The 21,356-nt window shown below is 34.8% G+C and overlaps 1 protein-coding gene across 7 annotated transcripts in view; it reads right to left on the bottom strand.

Moving 5' to 3' along the window:
- The window catches only part of Znf280c (zinc finger protein 280C), a 58,021-nt gene extending 39,100 nt beyond the window's left edge, over positions 1-18,921 (bottom strand). For 2 of the 7 annotated variants that reach the window (XR_013431683.1, XR_013431684.1), the window contains exons 1-6: positions 18,722-18,921; positions 16,578-16,658; positions 10,102-10,148; positions 4,692-4,841; positions 1,450-1,515; positions 1,214-1,350 (exon numbers count right to left, since the gene is read on the bottom strand). Coding sequence is in view for 4 of the 7 variants with exons in the window: in XM_078034282.1 (XP_077890408.1) it covers positions 1,214-1,350; positions 1,450-1,515; positions 4,692-4,841; positions 10,102-10,132 (384 nt within the window). In the remaining 3 variants the exon portion in view is untranslated. The other 5 variants (XR_013431682.1, XM_078034281.1, XM_078034282.1 and 2 more) reach the window with 4 other exon arrangements.
- Positions 18,922-21,356: the final 2,435 nt, after the last annotated feature.

Here is a 21,356-nt window from a genome sequence, read left to right as displayed (position 1 = left end):
AGAATAAAAATCTTTGGAATAATTTTCTCAGTTAAGAATATCTGTTTACAATCTTAAGTTGATTTCACAGAAGTAGAAGAATAAGATCATTAGAGGCAGGGAAGGGTAGTGGGGAGAGGGAATAGTCAGAGATTGGTATAAAAACACAATTAGGGGCTGGGATTGTGGCTCAGCACTAGAGCGCTTGCCTAGCAAGGGCAGGACCTGGGTTCGATTCTCAGCACCACATAAAAAAAAAAATAAAGGCATTGGGTTGTGTCCATCTACAAAAAAGATTCATTCTCTCTCTCTCTCTCTAACAAAAAGACATATACGTGTCTTTAAAAAAACATAATTAGTTAACAGGAATAAGTTCTGGTGTTTATAGCACAGTAAAATGACTATTAAATATTTCACTATACATTTTAAAATAGCTAGAAGAAAGAATTTAAATGCTTCTTACACAGAGAAAAGATTAATGTTTAAGGAGATGGATGTTAATTGTTCTTATTTGATCACTTCATGTTGTATGCATGTACTGAAATATCACATATCTACCAAATATGTACAACTATGTATCAATGAAATAATATATTTTTTGGTACTGAGGATTGAACTCAGGGGTACTTGACTCCTAAGCCACATTCTCAGCCCTATTTTGTATTTTATTTAGAGACAGGGTCACACTAAGTTACTTAGCACCTCGAAGTTGCTGAGGCTGGCTTTGAACTCGTGATTCTTCTGTCTCAGCCTCCTCAGCCACTGGGATCACAGGCATGTGCCACTGTGTCCAGCGAAATAATATTTTTTTAAAAATTAAAATAAAGGGGTTGGGGTTGTGGCTCAGATGTAGCATACTGGAGGCACTGGGTTCAATCCTCAGCACCACATAAAAATAAATCAATAAAATAAAGGTATTGTCTCCAACTACAATAAAAAATTAAGTAAAATTGCCACAATACAATATTCATTACTAATTATTCTTTTTAATGCATATTTCGATTGCATAGTTTTCAATACTATATCTATTTAAGCTACCTGATTTATTAACATGGTAGATAATTAGTTTTGTAGTTATTATTCTGGGTATTGGTTGAAGTATATCATAAAAGTGGTGACATTTTCTGAGGCAATTATACTTATAATGGAATGGTAACTAGCTATGAGAGTTCATAATTTTTACTTGGTATCTAGTATGTCTCTGAACCAATTGTGCATTTTCAGAAATACTTACAGGTTTAGATGTATTCTGAACAACAGCAGAGCTCTGTGAAGACTTAGATTCAGGATGAAATCTAGGCAAGGCAGTCACTGGATTTGATGCTGGGTCTTTGTAGTGTTGACTTGTAGACTTGAATAAACCAGGAATACCTATATGTAATATTATACCATAGATTGAATATATTTCTACATAATCAATTCTGTCAAATTACTTTACTTTAATGTTAAAATAGTACATTAATACTGTACCTGAACTGAGTGAGTCATTTTTCATTCCCTTTGAAGATGAGCTGGAATTACCTCTGTTCAAAATATCTATAAAAATAATATTTATTTTAAAATTCATTATTTTAATGAAATAAATTAAAGTAATAAAATTTTTCCAACAGTATATCCATATATAACCAATAACAGAAATATATTTCTTTCCCTTAATGGTGACAAGATTGTGACTAAATACAAGACCTTCCTCAATCTCTATGCCACATTTACTTTGCTAAATGCCTAGAAGTTTCATTAGCGGTAAGCTGATTGGACTACTCTTGATTACTCAGTACAATTACTCTTTTTTGTTTTGGTACCAGGGATTGAACCTAGGGCTGCTTAACCAATGAGCCACATCCTCATCCCTTTTTATTTCTTATTTTGAGAAGGGTCTCACTAAGTTGCTTAGGACCTCGCTATTGCTTAAGCTGACCCAGAATTTGTGATACTCCAGCATCAGCCTCCTGAGTCACTGATATTATTAGGTATATACAGTACCATTATTCTTGAGTTCTAAATAAGAATTCTTTTTGGTACTAGGGATTGAACCCAAGAGTGTTTGACCAGTGAGCTACTGCCCCAGCCCTTTTAATTTTTTTTTTTAACTTTTTGAGACAGTATCTCAATAAGTTGCTTAGGGCCTTGCTAAACACTTGCTAAACTGTTGAGTCTAGCCTTGAATTTGCAATCCTCCTGCCAAAGCCTATAGTCAGTGGGATTACAGGCATGTGCCACTGCACCCATGTGAATAGGAAATTTTCCTTTTTCATCTCCTAGTAGAAAAGAAGCAAATCTATAACTAAAAAGAACAAAAAAAAATGTAGGAGGCAGGTTAGATTTGGCTGGCAGGCTGTAAACTGCAGGCCCTTGTTATAAGGATTAAAGACTATGTTCAATAGAATAGTAAAAATATTCATTCAAAAAAGAAAATAACTTAATATCACAAAATAATTATACAGATTAAAGGGTCACACAAAGGGTTATTTTCTGATCACTACAGAACTTTTCCAGGAAAATAGATTTCTTTGTTGATTCAAAAAACTTGGTATTGTTTTCATTCAGAAATTTCAAGATAAGTATGTACTCAAATCATTAAAGAGTTATTCCTGCTGGCCCAGTAGCACATGCCTGTAATCCCAGAGGCTTGGGGGGCTAAGACAGGAGTATTGCAAGTTTAAGGCCAGTCTCAGCAACTCAGTGAGATTCTGCCTCAAAATAAAAAATAAAAGGGGCTGGGTATGCAGCTTAGTGGCAAACTGTCCATGGGGTAAATTCCTAGTATCCACTTCCTCAAAAGAGTTATCTCTACTTTTTCTGTGGTTGGGAGTCTACTGAACACAAACTTTTAGTACCTTCCCTCCTGCACTTTATGGTACTTCTACATAAACATTTAGTTCATACTCCATTTGCTAAAAGTATTTTATGATTTATACATAAAACACCAATAAACTTATTTACATTTAAATTCTGAGTTAATAATTAAGAAAAAAATTCCACTGTTGTCCAATTCCTTTTTTGTTAGAATCATTTAAAATGAATAGACACTATTCTAGTTCAGTGCTATTAATAGTCGTCTACAATTGACTTGCTGTAAGATGAGTGTAGCCAGAAGGTACATATAGCACATGTAAGCACACAGAACAGAGACTGTATAATCTTGCAGTGCCTATACATTTTATAGCCATGAATCAAGATGATACTTTGATGAGTCAGTTGCCTATATGTGAGAATCATTATAACACACTAACACAAACTTATTACGTATAATTTGATATTTTAAGCAAAGCATTCCAAATACTTCATTTTCTGTACATCTGGGCTGAAGGGAGAAAAAGAAAAAATCCAGAGTACTTGGCTCCATTAATAATTAGCATTTCCCACTTAAAGAGAATGAAGAGACAGCCTATAGAATGGGAGAAAATCTTTGCCAGCTACTCTTCTGACATAGAATTAATATCCAGAATATATAAATAACTCAAAAAATTACCACCAAAAAGAGTCCACAAATAACCGAATCAATAAATGGGGCAAATAAACTAAACAGACACTTCTCAAAAGAATAAACATAAATGGCCAAGAAATATATTAAAAAGTGTTCAATATCACTAGCAATCAGGGGAATGCAAATCAAAACTACACTAAAATTTTATCTCACTCCAGTCAGAATGGCAGTCACCAAGAATACAAATAATAACAAATGCTGGCAATGATGTGGGAGAAAGAATACTTAAGACACTTGTGTGATTGTAAATTAGTATAGCCATTACGAAAATCAGTACAGAGGTTCCTAAAAAGATAAGAAATGGAATCACCTAGTGATAGGAATGACCCAGCTATATCTCTTCATATTTATCCAAAAAATTAAAGTCAGCATGCTATAGTAATACATTCATACTCATATTTACAACAGCAGCACAATTCACAAAAGCCAAGTTACAAAACCAATCTAGATATCCAATAACAATCAAATGGATACAGTGGATATACTATAGAATTTTTTTCGGCCATTAAAGAACATTATGTCATTTTCAGGAAAATGGATAGAGCTTTAAAAAAAATTTTAATAGTTGTAGATGGCCATCATGCCTTTATTTATTTTTTATGTAGTGCTGAGGATCAAACCCAGTGCCTCACACATGCTAGGCAAGTGCTCTGTCACTGAGCTACAGTCCCACTCCAAGCTTGACAGCACTATGCTAAGCAACATAAGCCACACTCAAAGCCAAGGGTCAAATATCTTCTCATATGTGGAAGCTAGAGAGAAAAAAAGGAAAAAAAAACAAGGGTGGAAGATAGGAATCTCATGAAAATAGAGGGAGACAAGCAAAGTAGAGGAAGGGTACCAGGAGTACTGTGGGGGTGTGTGCTGGTGAATAAAACTGACTAAATTATATTAGTGAATAATGAATCCCACTATAATAATTATAATGTATCCATAAATAGTAGGAATTCTAATCTTAAAAGGCCTATAATGTTGTCAAGTGATTTTAATCCTTAGTTAATTATTTTTTTTCTCACATAAGATATTTTAACCTCTCACCTCCTTACGCCCATCCCAACCACATCCCCATCAGGATTATCACAAGTTCTAACTAACCTTTACCCTTCTTCTCATCTCCAGTTCCAATAAAAGAACATGTAAATCAAGTACATTAACGCAACCAAAGGTTTTTTCCACTTGAAACAACAGACATTTTTTATGAAATTTCACTGAAGTAAATACTTACTTGAAATGGCTGGTTTTGAACTTGATATCTCTCCAACAAAGATCAGCTCATCATCATCATCTTCATTCCGAGCTTCTTCTACTTTCTTCTGCCATGGTTCCAGCTCTTCTTCTTCACATTCCATGAAGAGTTCTGCCATTTTTGAATTATCTAATTTTCAAGCAGAGAGAAACAACTCTTATTTTCAAAAAGAAAAATACTTGGTTTTGCAATACAAAACATACTATGTAAGATTATATATATATATATATATATATATATATAAAGCAATTACTAGATTGATATTTGTAATTAGTACATGGTAGCAAAAATAAAACTCAGAACTCAATATGTAAGATCTAAATTAGTAAAAAAAAAAAACTTGGCTAGGTCAATAGATGATAGAGAAGAGTAGCCAATAAATTTTAAAATCAAATCCAAAGTGAGTTTGTTATATGACTAGGATATGATAATATCTACAAAAAGGATTGTACCTAATAATTATCTGAAAAAAAATCCACCTATATTAACTAAAGGGAGATAAACTAAAAATATGAAGCAATAGGTAGGAAATACACTGATACAGATTCATGAATACTAAGCACAGAGCAAAGCAGGGATAAGACCCTAGACTGAAAATAAGGACATTAAATGAAGTCTATTCCATACTAAGACACATTAGACATTTCTCACTGGAAGAAATTAAGCAAATAACATACTGTGAATACCATCAGGCTGTAAGTTCTGACTAAGCACACAGAGGTCTTAGGAAGAATTTTAGTGTTCACTCATAAATATGGTTATGGGCTGGGAGTGGTGGTGCATGATCAGGAGGCTGAGGCAGGAGGATCACAAGTTGAAGGCCAGCCTCAGCAACTTATCAAGGCCCTAAGTAACTAAGTGAGACCCTGTTTCTAAATAAAATACAGTAAAGGGCTGTGGATGTGTCTCAGTGGTTAAACACCCCTGGATTCACTCCCTAGTACCAAATAATACACACACACACATACACACACTGCCAATGAGCACCAGAAATGTGAAGAAAACCTACTATGTGAAAGACCCAAGCAACAAACCACATGAAAAGATCTTAAAGAAAATAGAGATAATACAATGGAGAAAACAGTAAAGAGAATATAATTAGCATCTTTAGAAAAAATATAATAAGCAATTAAATCCAGGAAAAGATTAAAAATAACACAGCAAAATCCATTACAAAAAACCCAAATGCCAAAGTTGAGTAAATATGGAACTGAAAACAAAACATACAAATACATTAAATAGAAAAGCCAAGATTGTTATAAAATTAATTTCAAATGTACAACATTCATCTAATAAAAATTTCACCAAAAGAACAAGAGAAAGGAGAGGGGAAGGAATCAAAGAAAAATACAAGAAAAATTCCCAGTTCTAAAGAATAAAGGGCCCACCATCAAGCAGCAAAAAGATCAAGAAAAAAATACTCTGAGGGACGTATGAAATTTCAGAATGATGGAAATAAAGGCATATCCTAAAACTGGGGTGGAAGGAGAATAAAGTTAAAATAATGGTTTTAAATATCATGGCAAAATACTTTTCTAAACTTAATCTTTTCATCAAGCATGAGATAGATATTCATTTATCAAGAATAAAGACCAGCAACATCAAAAAAATTATTTACCATTCTCTCCTCTTCAGGAAGAATCCACCAATATATGAGATTTAAGAAGAAGGAAAATGAAGTATGCAAAAAAATTACATTCAACACAATAAAAAAATAAAGGAAAGTCCTGGGAAAATAGTTGGTTTGTTTGTTTTTCAGTGCTAGAGGTAGAACTCAGGGCCTTAAGCAGGTTAGGCAAGTGCTCTGCCATTGAGCCATATCCTGGTACAATCAGGACAATAGTTGTTCAGTACTGAGCAACCACTCACAGTAAATAAAGCAGAACATTATTTCAAGAAGGTTTGATAATCTTTCGTGCAAAAAGATTAAATATTAAATTGTTAGATTATCTGACAAGTTTTACCATGTAGAAAATCTAGTTAAAAGGCTATGGAAGGGTGTAGAAAAAGACTTTGCTATAGAGTTTAACAAAAATTTAAAGGCTAAAAATATTTAATTGCAGGATATGAAAAAAAAGAAAAGAAAATGTATCCAAAACATATTGATACCATGGTACTATGCTTATCAGTGACCAATATTTATTATGGTCATCATAATAAAAACACTGAATATGATTTAACTAAAAATTTAGATATAACTGAGAAATGGTTGGAGAGAAGGCTAAAGTGTAAGAAACATGAAATTCTCACCTTCCTTTACAGAAAATCACTAGATAATGGCAAATGTGTGATTTAAAAAGACAGTTTTATATGTGTATGTGATTTAAAAACTGAGGAATATGGAAATGACTATTGGAAGACTAGCTAAACAATTGAAAGTAGATGCCTTAAGGAGGAAAAGGGTGGTGTGTGTGGGAGTACACACATGAATACACATACCTATCTCTACCCATACTTTCTTCAAGAAATTGTGGTAATGGCCAGGCACAGTGGCACAGACCTATAATCCCACCTACTCAGGAAGATGAGGCAGGAGGATTGCAAGTTTGAGTCCAGCCTCAGCAACTAGCTGAGACCCTATCTCAAAAAGTAAAAAGGGGTGGAGATACAGTGCATGTGCACACAAATACACACATATACACACAAACACACACACACACACACACACAAACTGTAGTGACACAACTTAAAGCCTTTTCATATTGTATGACTTACAAAAAATGGTGCATACTGTTATGGCTTAAAAAGTATTGAAGGAAACCTAAACTAAAATAATAACAATGGGCATGTATATATGTGATTTAGTGAGACATGGATGGGGGAAACAACTAATAAAATAAAACAACTTCAGGAGTCTGGCTTATACAAGGATATATTTATCTTTTAAATGTCATAATTTGTAAAGTTAATAAATAACATTAAAATGATGTCATTTTAACTTTTGTTCCAAAAATTAAGACTTTTAAGGTCATGCTTTTAAAGTCATTTATAAGCAATGATTTGGGAATAGCAACACACACACACACACACACACACACAAAAAAAAAAATCTTAACAAACTGGTGCTATCTTTTTTTAAATTTAATTTTGTTTTATTTTAATTTCCCCTTCAATTCAGGTATTTCACAAAGTACTTGTGTGCATGTGCTTTCACACATGCTCTCTCCCTCTCTCTCCTGTGGTCAGTGGGCTAGAACCCTGGGCTTTAAAGACGTTAAAAAGCAATTGCTCTTACCATTGGGTTATACCACCAGCCCACAAATCTTTTTGTGTGTGTGTGTGGTACTAGGGATTGAACCCAGGGGTGCTTCAGCACTAAGCTATATCCTCTGTCCCTTTTACTTTTTTGAGACAAGGTCTCGGCTAATTGGTGAGGCTGGTCTCAAACTTGTAATCCTCTTGCCTCAGCCTCTTGCATAGCTGAAATTACAGGCATGCACCACTGTGCTTGGTCTTAATCCACAAATCATTTCTTAACATAAAGTTGTATAATGCTTAGTATTTCATCTACCCCCTTAAAAGAAAATCACCATCCTATCTTCTCAAATATAATCAATATTATGAACTGACCCCTACTTTTCCAAATGATACCTCAAAACATTATATACAATGTTCTAAGTTAAATAATTAAAAGCATAATTAATGGTTTAGCACTTACATACTCTGAATATTTGAAAATACCACCCTCATTATGTTCCTTGGAGCTCTCATTCCTATTTCATCTACCTAGAATATCCTTTCTCCTCACATTATACTGTCCACATCATTCAAGTACAGTGGAAAGAACATGTACTTGACATAAAACTGAACATAGTAGTTCCCTCTTATCCACAATTTTACTTTCTGTAGTTTCAGTTACCTGCAGTCAACCATGGTGTGAAAACACTAATGGAAAATTCCAGAAATAAACAATTTGTAAGTTTTAAATTGCAATCTGTTCTAAGGAATATAATAAATTCTTGCACTTTTCTGTTCTTTCTAGAATGTGAATCCATCCCTTTAATTTATTTACAACTATATATACTATCTGCCTATACTTACTTAGTAGCCACCTTGGTTATCAGTGGTAACACAATAGTTGTGTTCAAGTAACTCTTATTTTACTTAATAATGGCCCCCAAGCACAAGAGTAATAATGCTGGTGATTTGGATATGCCAAAAATAACCTGGAAATTGCTCCAAGTGAAATTTATTGATTTAACAATGAAAGAAAAATTGGTACACCAAAGTTGCAAAGATCTATGGTAAGAACAAATTTTCAATCTGTGAAATTATGAACAAGAAAAAAGAAATGTGTGCTAATTTCACTGTTGCAACTCAAAATGCAAAAGTTATAGCCACAGTGCATTGTAAGTGCTTAAAGATGGAAAAGGCACTAAGTTATAGGGTTTGGTACAACTTGGCATCAGGCATCAGCTGGGGGTCTTGGAACATATCCCCCAGAAAATAGGTGACCACTATAACATAAATCTTCACTGTACTACTTCTAGTCATGTGAATCTGGAGAAACTGCTTGAGCCTCTTTCTCCTTACTTCTAATATGCCTACAATATCTAAAAGAAATGGTAAGAGAGATTCAGGAAAATGTCACATGAAATACCTAAGATACTAAAAAAATATTAATCCCCTGCCATTTCAGTTCAATTATAATTTGCTCAAAAAACCCATTAGACCTATTTTTCTTCCACCTCTTACTACACCGACGATCTATGTCATGCAATTCAAGGTTTAGTATGTATGATTTCAAATTTCTCACTGTTTTTAAATGTGTTGTAAATGTACATGTTCAACTAAAATAAGCTCCTTCAGAGTAAAGAACACATTTTGTTCCTTTGCACTTTCTCCAATATTCAGTAGTCTATTGGATATGCACCAAGCCCTTTATCTACAGGCTAAGAAACTTGGTAAACTCAGGCAAAACCAAATGTGAAGAAATGAGGGAGACTCATATAATATACTGATAATTTTAAAAAATCATTTATACTCATTGATATTATAGTGATACCATGTGGACACAAAGGTTTTTCCTCATTCTTTTAAATTAGGTGCTGCCCTTGTCAATATAGTCAAAATGTACCATTAAGAAGTTTAGAAGTTACATAATAGCAAGTACAGTATGATCTTATTTAGAAATTTATTTTTTTGTGGTTTATGTACACCAAACCTGTAAGTTATCTCTGGGGATAAGGAGGAAACATTTCATTTCTACTTTACTTTCATTTTTATTGCATAGTATTCATTTTGACTATTAATATGTATTACTTTAATACATTTAACTATTTTTATTTTTAACAAAATATGCCCACTTATCTCTCAACTTTACTCCTTAAGAAAGGTTATCAATACAAAAGTCATGCATACTAGTATCAACTGCAGCAGCAATACTTACTTTTTTGTTGAAAAGAGTTGTCGTCATCCATCAAGTTGCAGAGTCACCTAAGAACAAACACATGACATCAATCAATTTTATGAGTCACTTTAAGTAACACTAAATACTGAAATATGAAACTTGATTCAGAAATCTTTGGGTCTAATTTCAATCTCCAGCAAACTCATGTGACACCATGCAAGGTAGCAAGTTAGGTCTCAGTTTTCCACCCTAAAAAATAGAGACCTACTATTAGAGTGGATTTTGCTTAATTAAATGTACACGTACCTAATCTTTTTCTCCCATAAAAGCTTACCTTTAGAATTTGGTCATGTTTAATATACACATGTAACTCACTTTGTATAATTGATTCATTCATGAATGAATGCAAATTTATTGAATAAAATGCTGAATGTTTTATTAAATTACAAATAAATTTTAGACAACTTTATATAAAAATGAATAATTATGCTGTAATATATGTTTTGTAAATCTGAATTTTGAAATGCTAAGTGACATTTATATTTAACTGCTATCTCTTCTTCACATTTCAGGGAAAATGCTATTGTTACTAAAAAAACCCCACATATTTAAATAAGTTTTCATTTTATATAATTTTATTACTTCTTGTTAATTCTTACTGAAAATAACAGAAAATTAGTTGGCTACATTTCACCATAGATTAATTCATTTAATAAAACTACTCATTGCCTTCTGTGCTCAGTGTAATGTGTTAAGTTCCAGGAAAACAACCAAGAAGGATGAGTCATAGTTCTAGGGAAAAAAACAGATGAATAAGTCACAGTCCTTTTTTTCAGAAGTTTACAATCTGTCTAGAATTATTTGGGCTTTTTTGTCTTCAGTGCCGAGGATCAAACCTAGGCCCGTACACATGCCAGGCAAGCACTCTGCCACAAAGCTACACCCGTAGTCTTATATGGATTTTTAAAACAGCTATTACATTAAACACCAAAAACATTTGAATTGGTTTATTTAAAGTAAGAATTTTATTTTGAGTTGTATTCTGAATTCTCATACACATATCATATATTCTACATACAAAATATTCTTTTTTTTAAAAAAAAAGCTTTCATTTACAAAACGGAAAACACCAAAACTAGGCATCAGAAATCTAAAATAGCAAGATAAACAGAGCTAATTCAGTCTTTACACTTGTCTTTATCCTCAGATTTGCAAAAGTATACTTTCCCTAATTCCAAATTACTTGGCCTAAATCCCAAGAAAAAGATATTACTCTAACTCCAGAAAAAGTTACTGGCATAAATATCTGAATTTCTACTCTAAGAGTGAATTTTGTCCTTTAATAAATTTTCTTACTTCCGAGGCCTATTTAGTCTCTAACTCAACTATTTCATTAGTTCTTGTCTCTAAACTAGAATTAAAATAATACCTGTCAATTAGATAAATATATGACAATTCTTGCTTAACATTAAAGAAGGACACAGCATGTATTTTAAGGGTCATATGTACACAATCTGCAAGACTCAAATAACATTTTTATTAAATTATCATAAATATGTATTAGTATAAATACCCTAAAATTAATACTAAATGTGTAAATAGTGTTTATGAATAAGTCATATGCACTGCATGTGGCTACAGAGATGTCTTAAGGCCCATAGCAGCCACCAGGGAGCCTCAATTGGTACATTCATAAATACTTTAAAAAGTCAGAAATCCTCAGATGCTCTTTGAACCATAACTTCACTTTAAAGTTGTGTTATCCAATGAGGTAGCCACTAGGCACACGTGGTTACTTAAATTTAAATTAATTAAAATAAAAAATTCAGCTCTTTAATTACTCTAGCCGCATTTCAATTGCTCAAAAGCCACAAGCAGCTAACTAGTGGCTACTGTATTGGATAGTGCAGCCACAGAACATTTCCATCAGACAACACAAGTCTAAAGGATCACTGCCATATTTAGTTCCAGTTTAAAAAAATAAACAAAAAAATTTCATAGATTCCTTTGGGGAAGAATTGGAGGCCATAAAAACCTCTCAAGTAATCACTTTAGAGTTGTAGTGGCAAGGCAAAAAACAATATGGGGGATTAAGTCAGCTGTTATAGAAATGGAATTTTCAGCAAAAATATGCAGTGGGGATCTTACAGCTCCAATAATAGCAACTCCAGAGGGTCTCTACATTTGCAACTAAGAGTTCTCAAAAAGAAGGAAAGAACGTTCCATTTCAGCTACTGATTCAGGTAAATATACCCATGTTTAATATATTTTTCTTATGGAGAGAAAATGAATTCCAAGTAATGACATACCTCTTGAACACAACCCATTCATTTTTGGGGGGTATTCTGTATAATTATAATATTTAGCTTTTGGTTTTTGCTTCAGGTTTTTTTTTTTTTTTTTTTTGTACTGGAGATTGAACCCAGGGGCTCTTTACTACTGAGCTACATCCCCAGCCCGTTTTATGTTTTATTTAGAGACAGGGCCTCACTACTGTGCTGAGGCTGGCTTTGAGCTTGTGGTCCTCCTGCCTAAGCTTCCTGAGTCACTTGGATTACAGGCTGCTTTGCTTTTTATACATGTAAAATGTAACCATATTTTTAATTTTTTTAAATTATGGATTAACATAATTTAAAAATTTTAAAAATTAAGAGGTATCACCTCATACTCACTGGGATGGCTGTAATCAAAAGACAGATAATGACAAGCATTGAAAAGAATGTAATAAAATTGGAACTCTCATACACTGCTGGCAGAAATGTGAACTGGTACAGCTACTATGGGAAACAGACAGTTAAACACATAGATATAAGACCAAACAATACCACTCTTAGGTTGACAAATAGATAAAATGTGATACACCTACACAATGGAATAATATTTAGGAATAAAAAGGAATGACACATTGACACATGTACAATATGTATGAATGTTGAGAACATTAGACTAGCTGAACAAAGCCAGTCAAACAAACCAGATATTATATGATTTCATTTATAATGAAATGTCCAGAAATGTTAAATCCACAGAGACAGAGTAGTGGCTACCAAGGTCTAATTGGTACAGGGTTTCTTTCTGGAGTGATGAAAATGTTCTAAAGTTGATTGTGGTGATGCTTATAGAACTTTGTATGAAAACCACTGAGTTGTATACTTTAAATGGGCAAATTGTATGTCATATAAATTATATTTAAATAAGGGTATTACAAATAATAAGATAGTAGCAGTTAAGACTAGGAGTATTGGAGTCACTCTGCACAGAAAGAGTACTTAAGAAGCCAACAAAGAGAATAGTAAAGCTGTAAGATTTTGGGGTAGAGAAAGCAAAGACGTAAGATATGGAGAGATTTAAGTCCTAATAACATTTAATCGCCTGAAGCTAGTCATATTGGAAGCAAATTATCAACTAAGGGGTTTCAGTTAAGAGAGGAAAAAAACTAATCATTTTCAGTTTATTTCACTTCAAACTAGATTTCAGCATTTTTATTCAAGAGTAAAAAATACATTCACCAACTGTTTATCCCAACATTTTTTAAACCAAGGTCAAGATCGCTGGAGAAAAGATATACTCCAGATGGTACAAAAGAACTCTACTAACAATATAATTGTTTTTGTTTTGCTGTATATCTAAAAAAATAACATAAACGTCCCCTGGGATCATCCAGATGACCACCTTATAACTAAGCCTGACCACAGAATATTAGTACTGATGTTTTTATCTGTATTTACTACTGCATTGGCACTAAGTACTATTACTTTTATTGGTATGGCAATAATAAAATAACAAAGGGACAGAATATCTAAATGTTGTATCTTCACTAAAAGAGCAAATTACAGTTATCTTTAGCTACAGAAATGAAGGTATTGAAATGGTTGAAATAGGAAAATCTTGCTCTTCATGATATAGATATGAAAAAAATCAATATAAATAGGCAGTAACTTTATTCTAGCAAAATATATTATTCATTCAATACATTAAAACTGATTCAAATATCATTGATTTTGTAGTTTCAAGTGCTTATTTTGTTTTATCGTTGTGTAAGAACTCTGGGAATATTTTAAACATTTTCAGTATGGGATGCCTGTAAAAATGTTCTTACAATAGTAATTAACTAGTACATTACTCAAAACCAAGACATATTGGTTTATTCCTTGGTTCCTTGGAGAATTTCACTGGCATCTAAACAATTCAAACTTCCAAACCAGGTTTTGGGAACAAATCACATACAATTCAAGAAGGAAATATTCTCAAGAAGTTTTTATATTGAGCAAAATATTCCAGATACATTTTGAGAAGGTATTTCTTTAATAATTTTGCTGCTTTTTCCTAATTTATTTGTGTTTTCAATTTTGTCTTGATTTTTCATACTTTGTCTATTTAAGAAAATAGCTAGTTTAAATTAGAATTTAAAATTCATTAGCATAATATTTTGTGAAGTTGGCCTATATTTTAAAACATTTTCTTTTATATTAGTTTTTGGGATAGAGCACTATAATAAAATTTACTTTCTGCAAAATAATGTTTATATTATATTCTAGCTAAGGTCTAGCTACAGGAATGTAATTTTGGAGCAATTCACATGTAAAAGACATAACCTAGGGAAAAGACTGATGCACTATTATTGGCCTCTCAAAAGCAATCTATATAATAAATATTTTACATATTTAATAACATACTCTATAATCACTAATTCCTAAAATAATACATGAAGCATGTATTATTAATTCACATTTTATAGGAGTAAAAATTTCAGGGAAAGTGTAAATTAAGTGCCCTGAGCACAGGGCTTAAAAACCTCAATGGGAATTTTGGGTCTACCACTTTATGGCTGCCAAAACTAGGAAGCTTAATTAACTTTTTGAGACCTAGTTTCTCTATCTGTAAAATAAAAACAGGAGTACCTTCCTTGCAGTACAACTATGAATAATTTAAAGCATACGAGATAATTCTTGCAAAGTACTTTGAATTATTTTGCTTCATAATTCTTTATCTGAAGTTATAGCACAAGTGGAGTATAAGCACTAAATATTAAAATTCAGCTGGGCAACGTGGTACATGCTTATAATCCCAGCACTTCTTTCAAGGCTGAGGCAGGAGAATCACAAGTTGGAGGATAGCCTAAGCAACTTAACAAGATCCTCAGCAATTTAGCAAGACCTTGTTTCAAAATAAAAAATAAAAAGAATTTAAAAATGCTCTCTGGGTTCAATTCCCAGTTATCAAAAGAAAAAAGAAAGAAAATACCATCACAGATAATTATGTTTATGTAGATTATATCTGATATTTAATAAAAAGTCTTCTGTAAGTTTATATAAATACTTTTATTGAAATATTTCTTTTTAAATTTTAGTTGTAGATGGACAAATACCTTTGTTTATTTATTTTATGTGATGTTGAGGATCAAACCCAGTGTCTCACATGTGTGAGGCTAGTGCTCTACTGCTGAGCCACAACCCAGCCCCTAATGAAAATATTTTTAAAACAAAAAATATACTTAGAAAAATGGCATTTACATTTTTGCCAATGTCTTTAACACTTGTCTTAAAAGAAAACTAGAAGTATTTCTAAATTCTTTTTTCTTTGGTACTGGGGATTGAACCCAGGGGCATTTAACCATTGAGTCACATCCCCAGCCCTTTTTAATATTTTATTTTAGAGACAAAATATTAGGGTCTCATTGAGTTACTTAGGGCCTCACTAAGTTGCTGAGGCTGGCTTTCAACTTGCAATCCTCCTGCCTCAGCCTCCTGAGCAGCTGGTATTCGAGGCATGCACCACCACTGCACCAGGCTCTAAATTCTTATTAAGTATCTAAAAAGTTGTTTTCATTATTCCTTCATTTTTAAATGTAAATTATTGGTAAATGACCTAAAAACATAAAAAATAAAATTATAATGGTCCATTGGACCCAGTTGGTACATAGTGATGACTATTTGTATGGATATACTGAAGGTGAAACACTCTTTAAAAGAAAACAACTTTGCAGAGAATGAATTTTTAAAAGTCTGGACACATTTTATTCAAATTACTGAGAAAATCAAGTCTTTATGAATCATTACTTAAAACAACCTGACTAAAAACCAAATATTAAGTTCCTCTCCAAAGTAGGAAGACAGAAAAAGTATTCAGGGCTATATGTCTAATTAGTGAATATAAACAATAAATATTTCTGGTCTTTGAAAAGTTACTTTTGAGTAATGAAATATATTCAATATAAATTTTCAATATCCTATCTATCACTTTTTAAAGCTATAGAATACTATCTATTTACAAAAATGTTATTCGATTTAGGATTTCCTCTTCCCAATTAGTATAACAGCAACAAAAAATTCTTGGTGGGCTGGGGTCGTAGCTCAGTGGTATAGCGCTTGCCTAGCATGCACAGGCTCTGGTTTCTCAGCACCACACACACACACACAAAATCTTGGAATGGTTCTAAATGTCCTCCTGAAAAAAAGAAAACAAAACAAGTGGGAGGGAAGGAGGGTATGGAATTATAAAGCCCTTGGTCTTACCTTTCTCTTTCCTTCTAAAAAAGACAACGGTGCAGAGTAAAACGCTGGACTGAAAAATCAAGACTGGACTAGAAAATTTAACTGGAAGAAATAAATTAAACAGAAAAAGCTGAGATTTGGAGTTCTTCAATATCAGTACTTTTTCAATAGGTTATTTTTCAACATGTTTGGAAATAATATTGAAATACTAAAAGGCTGAAAACATGGCATCTTAGAAATATAAATATAAAGGAGAAGGGAATTGAAATTGAATAATATTTTGTAGAATTTTTAAGGGGAACCTCCTCGCTTACTCTCCACCCTGCCCCCCAATCCCATAGAGCAGGGCATAATTTAGTGAACTGAGCATTAGATGAGGGTCAGAGACCACTGCTCAAGAATTAGTTCTGCTTCCAAACCACATAACCCTGCTCAATTCCTCTCCTTGAGACTATTTTCTCACCTTCAAAATAGTTCTATTGGGGCTGGGGTGTGGCTCAGTGGCAGAGCCCGCTGGAGGCACTGGTTTGATCCTCAGCACCACATAAAAAAATAAACAAAATAAAGATACTATATCCATGTATAACTAAAAAAAAATTTTTTTAAATAGTTCTATTGCCAGGTGTGGTGACCACACACCTGTAATCCTAGTGACTCAGAAGGCTGAGGCAGAAGTATCTCAATTTCAAGAACAGCCTGGGCAACTTAGAAAGACCTTGTCTCAAAAAAAAAAGGGGGCCAGGGATGAAGCTCAGTGGTAGTGTCCTTGGGCTGAACCCCCAGTATCACAAAAACAAAAACAAAACACCCAGAACCAACCAACTAAAAAACAACAGTTCCATCAACACTCCACCTCAAAAAGGGATTCAATGAAATATATAAATATGATATAAGTATAATAGAATTTGTACTGATAAGCAAACCTTGCTAGGCTGGGGATACAGCTTGGTAGGTCTGCCTTGCAAGCATAAGGCCCTGGGTTCAATCCCCAGCACCACAAAACATAAAAAAAAATAAAATAAAAAATAAAGCAAACCCTGCCTTCATAGGCTCAGTGTAGTTTCTGCTTGAGTCACAGTTTGCACTGCAGCCCCAAAGCAGGACATCTCACAAATGCTAAGAGGATATTTTTGTAATTTAAAATCCCATTTCTAGGCTTTAAATTTATGTTTAATGACACTAAAAGATTTAAAAACTCATAGTCTAAACCCTGAAACAATAAAGCCAAGAATTTATTTTCACAGATTAAAATCTATGTACAAAACAAATATTTTCAAACAAAGAAAATTCCATGGATGAAGGTCTCCCATGCTTGTAGAAACTGCTTCACTTGACAATGTCCTCAAATTTCTCCTTAAAAAAGCATAAAAAGTTTAGTTAAGTTAATAGGAACTCCCTCCTCTTTATAGGTTTGTGAAGAAAACCTCGGAATGAGATAATTTTTTCCATCTCATTATGAAAAACCTGCACAGCTCACTGTTAGAAAACCGTGTAACTCCACGTTTCTCCTCCGGGCTCGTATCCTCTAGACAATAACGGGATGGAGCACGATTTCTATGACAGAGGAAAGGCAGCCCCTCCGGCAAGAACAAGGGTGTGAGCCTGGAATTACTGGTAACCTGGGTCGAGAGGAGGGAGATCCTAGGCAATACGAAGGAGCCCTGATGCCTGAAAGTTCAGATGCCCCCCTAGTATTTCCCACCATTGAACAGACTGGGGGGTGGGCGGGTCTCCGCCAAACCTTGGCATCAATCGTACAAAAGACCAAAGGGAGTTGTCTCCAGTAAGAAAAGCCAAAAGCAAGCTGGGGATGGAGAAACTCACAGGCCTCTGGTGGTGAGGGGGTGGCGACTGTAGCCCGCGCGGCCCTGTTCCAGTAGACAGCTGCCCGCGAGACCGCGACCCGCTTTGGGCGGCCAAACCCCGCCGCGGAGCAGCTATCTTTCCAAGATCCCTCCCCCTCTAAGGCCGACGCAAAATGGTGGCCCACCCGCCGTCGCGCCGCCAAGCCCATCCCCTCCCCCGCCACCTAATCAATACCGGATACCCGCACCGCACCACGACCCTCAGCCCGCTGCCCTCAGAGCTGGCCAGCCACGGCTGCCCTCAAAGACACACCAGAGAGCCGCTGCCTCAGGGCACAGGCGGGGGCGGGGGCCGCTTACCTAGAGCAGTGCAGATCGGCCTGACTGGGGCTCAGAGGAGGAGGAGAAAGAGGAGGAGGAAAGGGAGGAGCGCGAAAATACTAGGCGACCGCCACAGCAACAACGGATGCCCCTGAGATTTTCAGCGCGCAATGAGCGCCCCAGCGAGTGCAGAGCATATAACGAAGCGCGCTGCCTCATGGGTAGAACCCGCTCCGCCTCTGCACATCCGGGTACCTCTTCTAACGGTCCCTGGATGGCGGGTGCAAACATGTGCACAGCTTTACACACCCTCGAAGGCAACTGTGCAGGAGCCAAGAGCTGTAGGTTGTGGACCTTGGGCAAGGGGAGGAACTAACAGGGATGTCAATCTCCCCAATGAACCTGCCCTGCCCTTCAGCCTCCGATTGCAGTCTAAAATTAGGGCTGCATATTGTCTCTAATCACAGGGAAATGCAAATTCTGATTCCTCCTTGTGTTGTGAATGCTAGAGGAAACCAGTTTTAAAATCTGTACTTGACGCATCCCTCATCTTTTACCAAAGAAATGTAAGTCATTTAATTGGTAAATTTCACCAAGTTTGTTTTAAATATGTTTTTGCTTGACTCTGTTATTTTTAAAAATTCTTATCTATTTTATTCATTTTAGTTGTTGATGGACCTTTATTTTTTTATTTACATGTGGTGCTGAGAATTGAACCCAGTGCCTTACTCATTAGAGAGAAGTGCTCTACCACTGAGCCACATCCCCAGCCCCTGTTATTCTTAATTCTGTCATAAAGGTGCCTATAATGATTACAAGAAGGTTAAGAAAAAAAAAATATATTTACCAGATAAACACTTGCTAAAATACTGCTTGCACATTTTCCCTCCTCTTTTTTTTTCTTTTTTGCTTGTTGTTTTTATCCCTCCCCCACCCCCTTTTTTGTTTGTTTTTTCATCTTTTTGGTTGGTTGTTTTGGGCAGCAGGGATTGAACACAGGAGCACTTTATCACTGAAATGCATCCCTAGCCCTTTTTATTTATTTTTATTTTTTAGTTTGAGACATGGTCTAGCTAAGTTGCTGAGACTAGCCTTGAGTTTGTGCTCCTCCTGCTTCAGACTCCCAAGTTGCTGGTATTACAGTAGTGTGCCACCATGCCCTGGCACATTTTCAAAGCATCAGGTTTTGAGCTGTAAAGAATATTTCCCCTCCCAATTTTCCTCATGAGGCCTGTGGCACTAGTGCTTCACTTTTCAAGAGTTACTCAGATATAACTGTCTTATTCTTTTTTAATATGTATATTTTTAGGTGTACATGGACACAACACAATGCCTTTATATTTTATGTGGTGCTGAGGATGGAACTCAGGTCCTGCCCGTGCTAGGCGAGCTCTACTGCTGAGCCACAATCCCAGCGCAGGCTTATTCTTTAACACATACAAAAGTCCAGAAATTCACTGAATCCTAATGTTTCCTATTTGTGTTTTTTTTTTCTCATCCTTACAGCCATTTGCTTTTGGCCCTAAAAATAAGCTTTGCAGGAACTGACAGAGAATAACCAGAATTACAAACATGAAAAAGTTTCAAAACCAGGCAGGCTAATAAGAAAGCTCATGAGCGTTCTCCTTTGGCACCTCCAGCAGAAAGTTTAAAACTGGCAGATGTCTCCCCAGCAGAGGCAGGATGATTTCAAGTTCAAAGCCAGCCTCAGCAACTTTGTGAGGCCTAAACAACTTAGCAAGATAAAAAAAAATCAATCAATCAATCAAAAGGGCTGGGGATGTGGCTTGATAGTTAAGTGGGTTCAATTCCTGGTACCAAAAACAAAAAACAAACAACAACTGGCAGATGTCCAACATGCCTGACATTTTCTTCTGTGCAGGTGGAAAATGTAAAGCTTCAAGTCTCCAACTCACCTACCCATATTTTAGGCAGGTGGGAAATTTAAACTGGCAAGTTTCCAATCTGCCAGCCATTTCCTTTATAATAGGCAGAAATTTTAAACATATTAATCTCCATCCCCACCCCCTAGACACTATAAAGGCCCAACTGACTACTTCTGCCTCTCTCAAGTCAGCCCAGACCTGTTTGCATGTCCATCTCACTACCTGGAGTTCCCTGGGTAATAAAATTTCTCTCAGAATCCTTGGTGAATAATAGTGTCAGGAGCCTCCACATCTGATTAAAATTAGGAAGCGGGAGGGCCCCCGTAACAGAATAACTAGAAAACATTTATACACCAAAATTCCAATTTAATTCATTATTGTTTCATGAAAAATGTAACTGCCAAGAAGACCAGAAAACTCTAGTTAGCAAACTTTCTGTCAACAAAGGAGAAAAAGAAAAGGAAGTCTACATGAGAAGCCAAATCATAATGGAAAGGATATCTGATGAAAATGGAATTGACACATGGGGAAACTGGGTGATTTCAACTTTTCTATCCTTAAAACTCCTTTCTGTGCTTGTAGAAAACTGATCTTTGGTTCTCTTTACTAACTGGCCATGTATTCTCTTTTTTTCACAATTACCATTAAATAAAGATTTGCTTCTAAATAGCCTGTTGTGGTGATAATTTTTAAAATAATCATAAATTCACATAAAAATTCATTTATTGCATATATTCAAAATACTGCATATTCATCATTACTATCTAATTCCAGAAAATTTTCATTAT

This window comes from Ictidomys tridecemlineatus, chromosome X, assembly GCF_052094955.1.
Source record: "Ictidomys tridecemlineatus isolate mIctTri1 chromosome X, mIctTri1.hap1, whole genome shotgun sequence".
NCBI lineage: Eukaryota > Metazoa > Chordata > Mammalia > Rodentia > Sciuridae > Ictidomys > Ictidomys tridecemlineatus.
The sequence above is the reverse complement of the archived record's forward strand: the minus strand, read 5'-3'. Positions and strand labels throughout refer to the sequence as shown.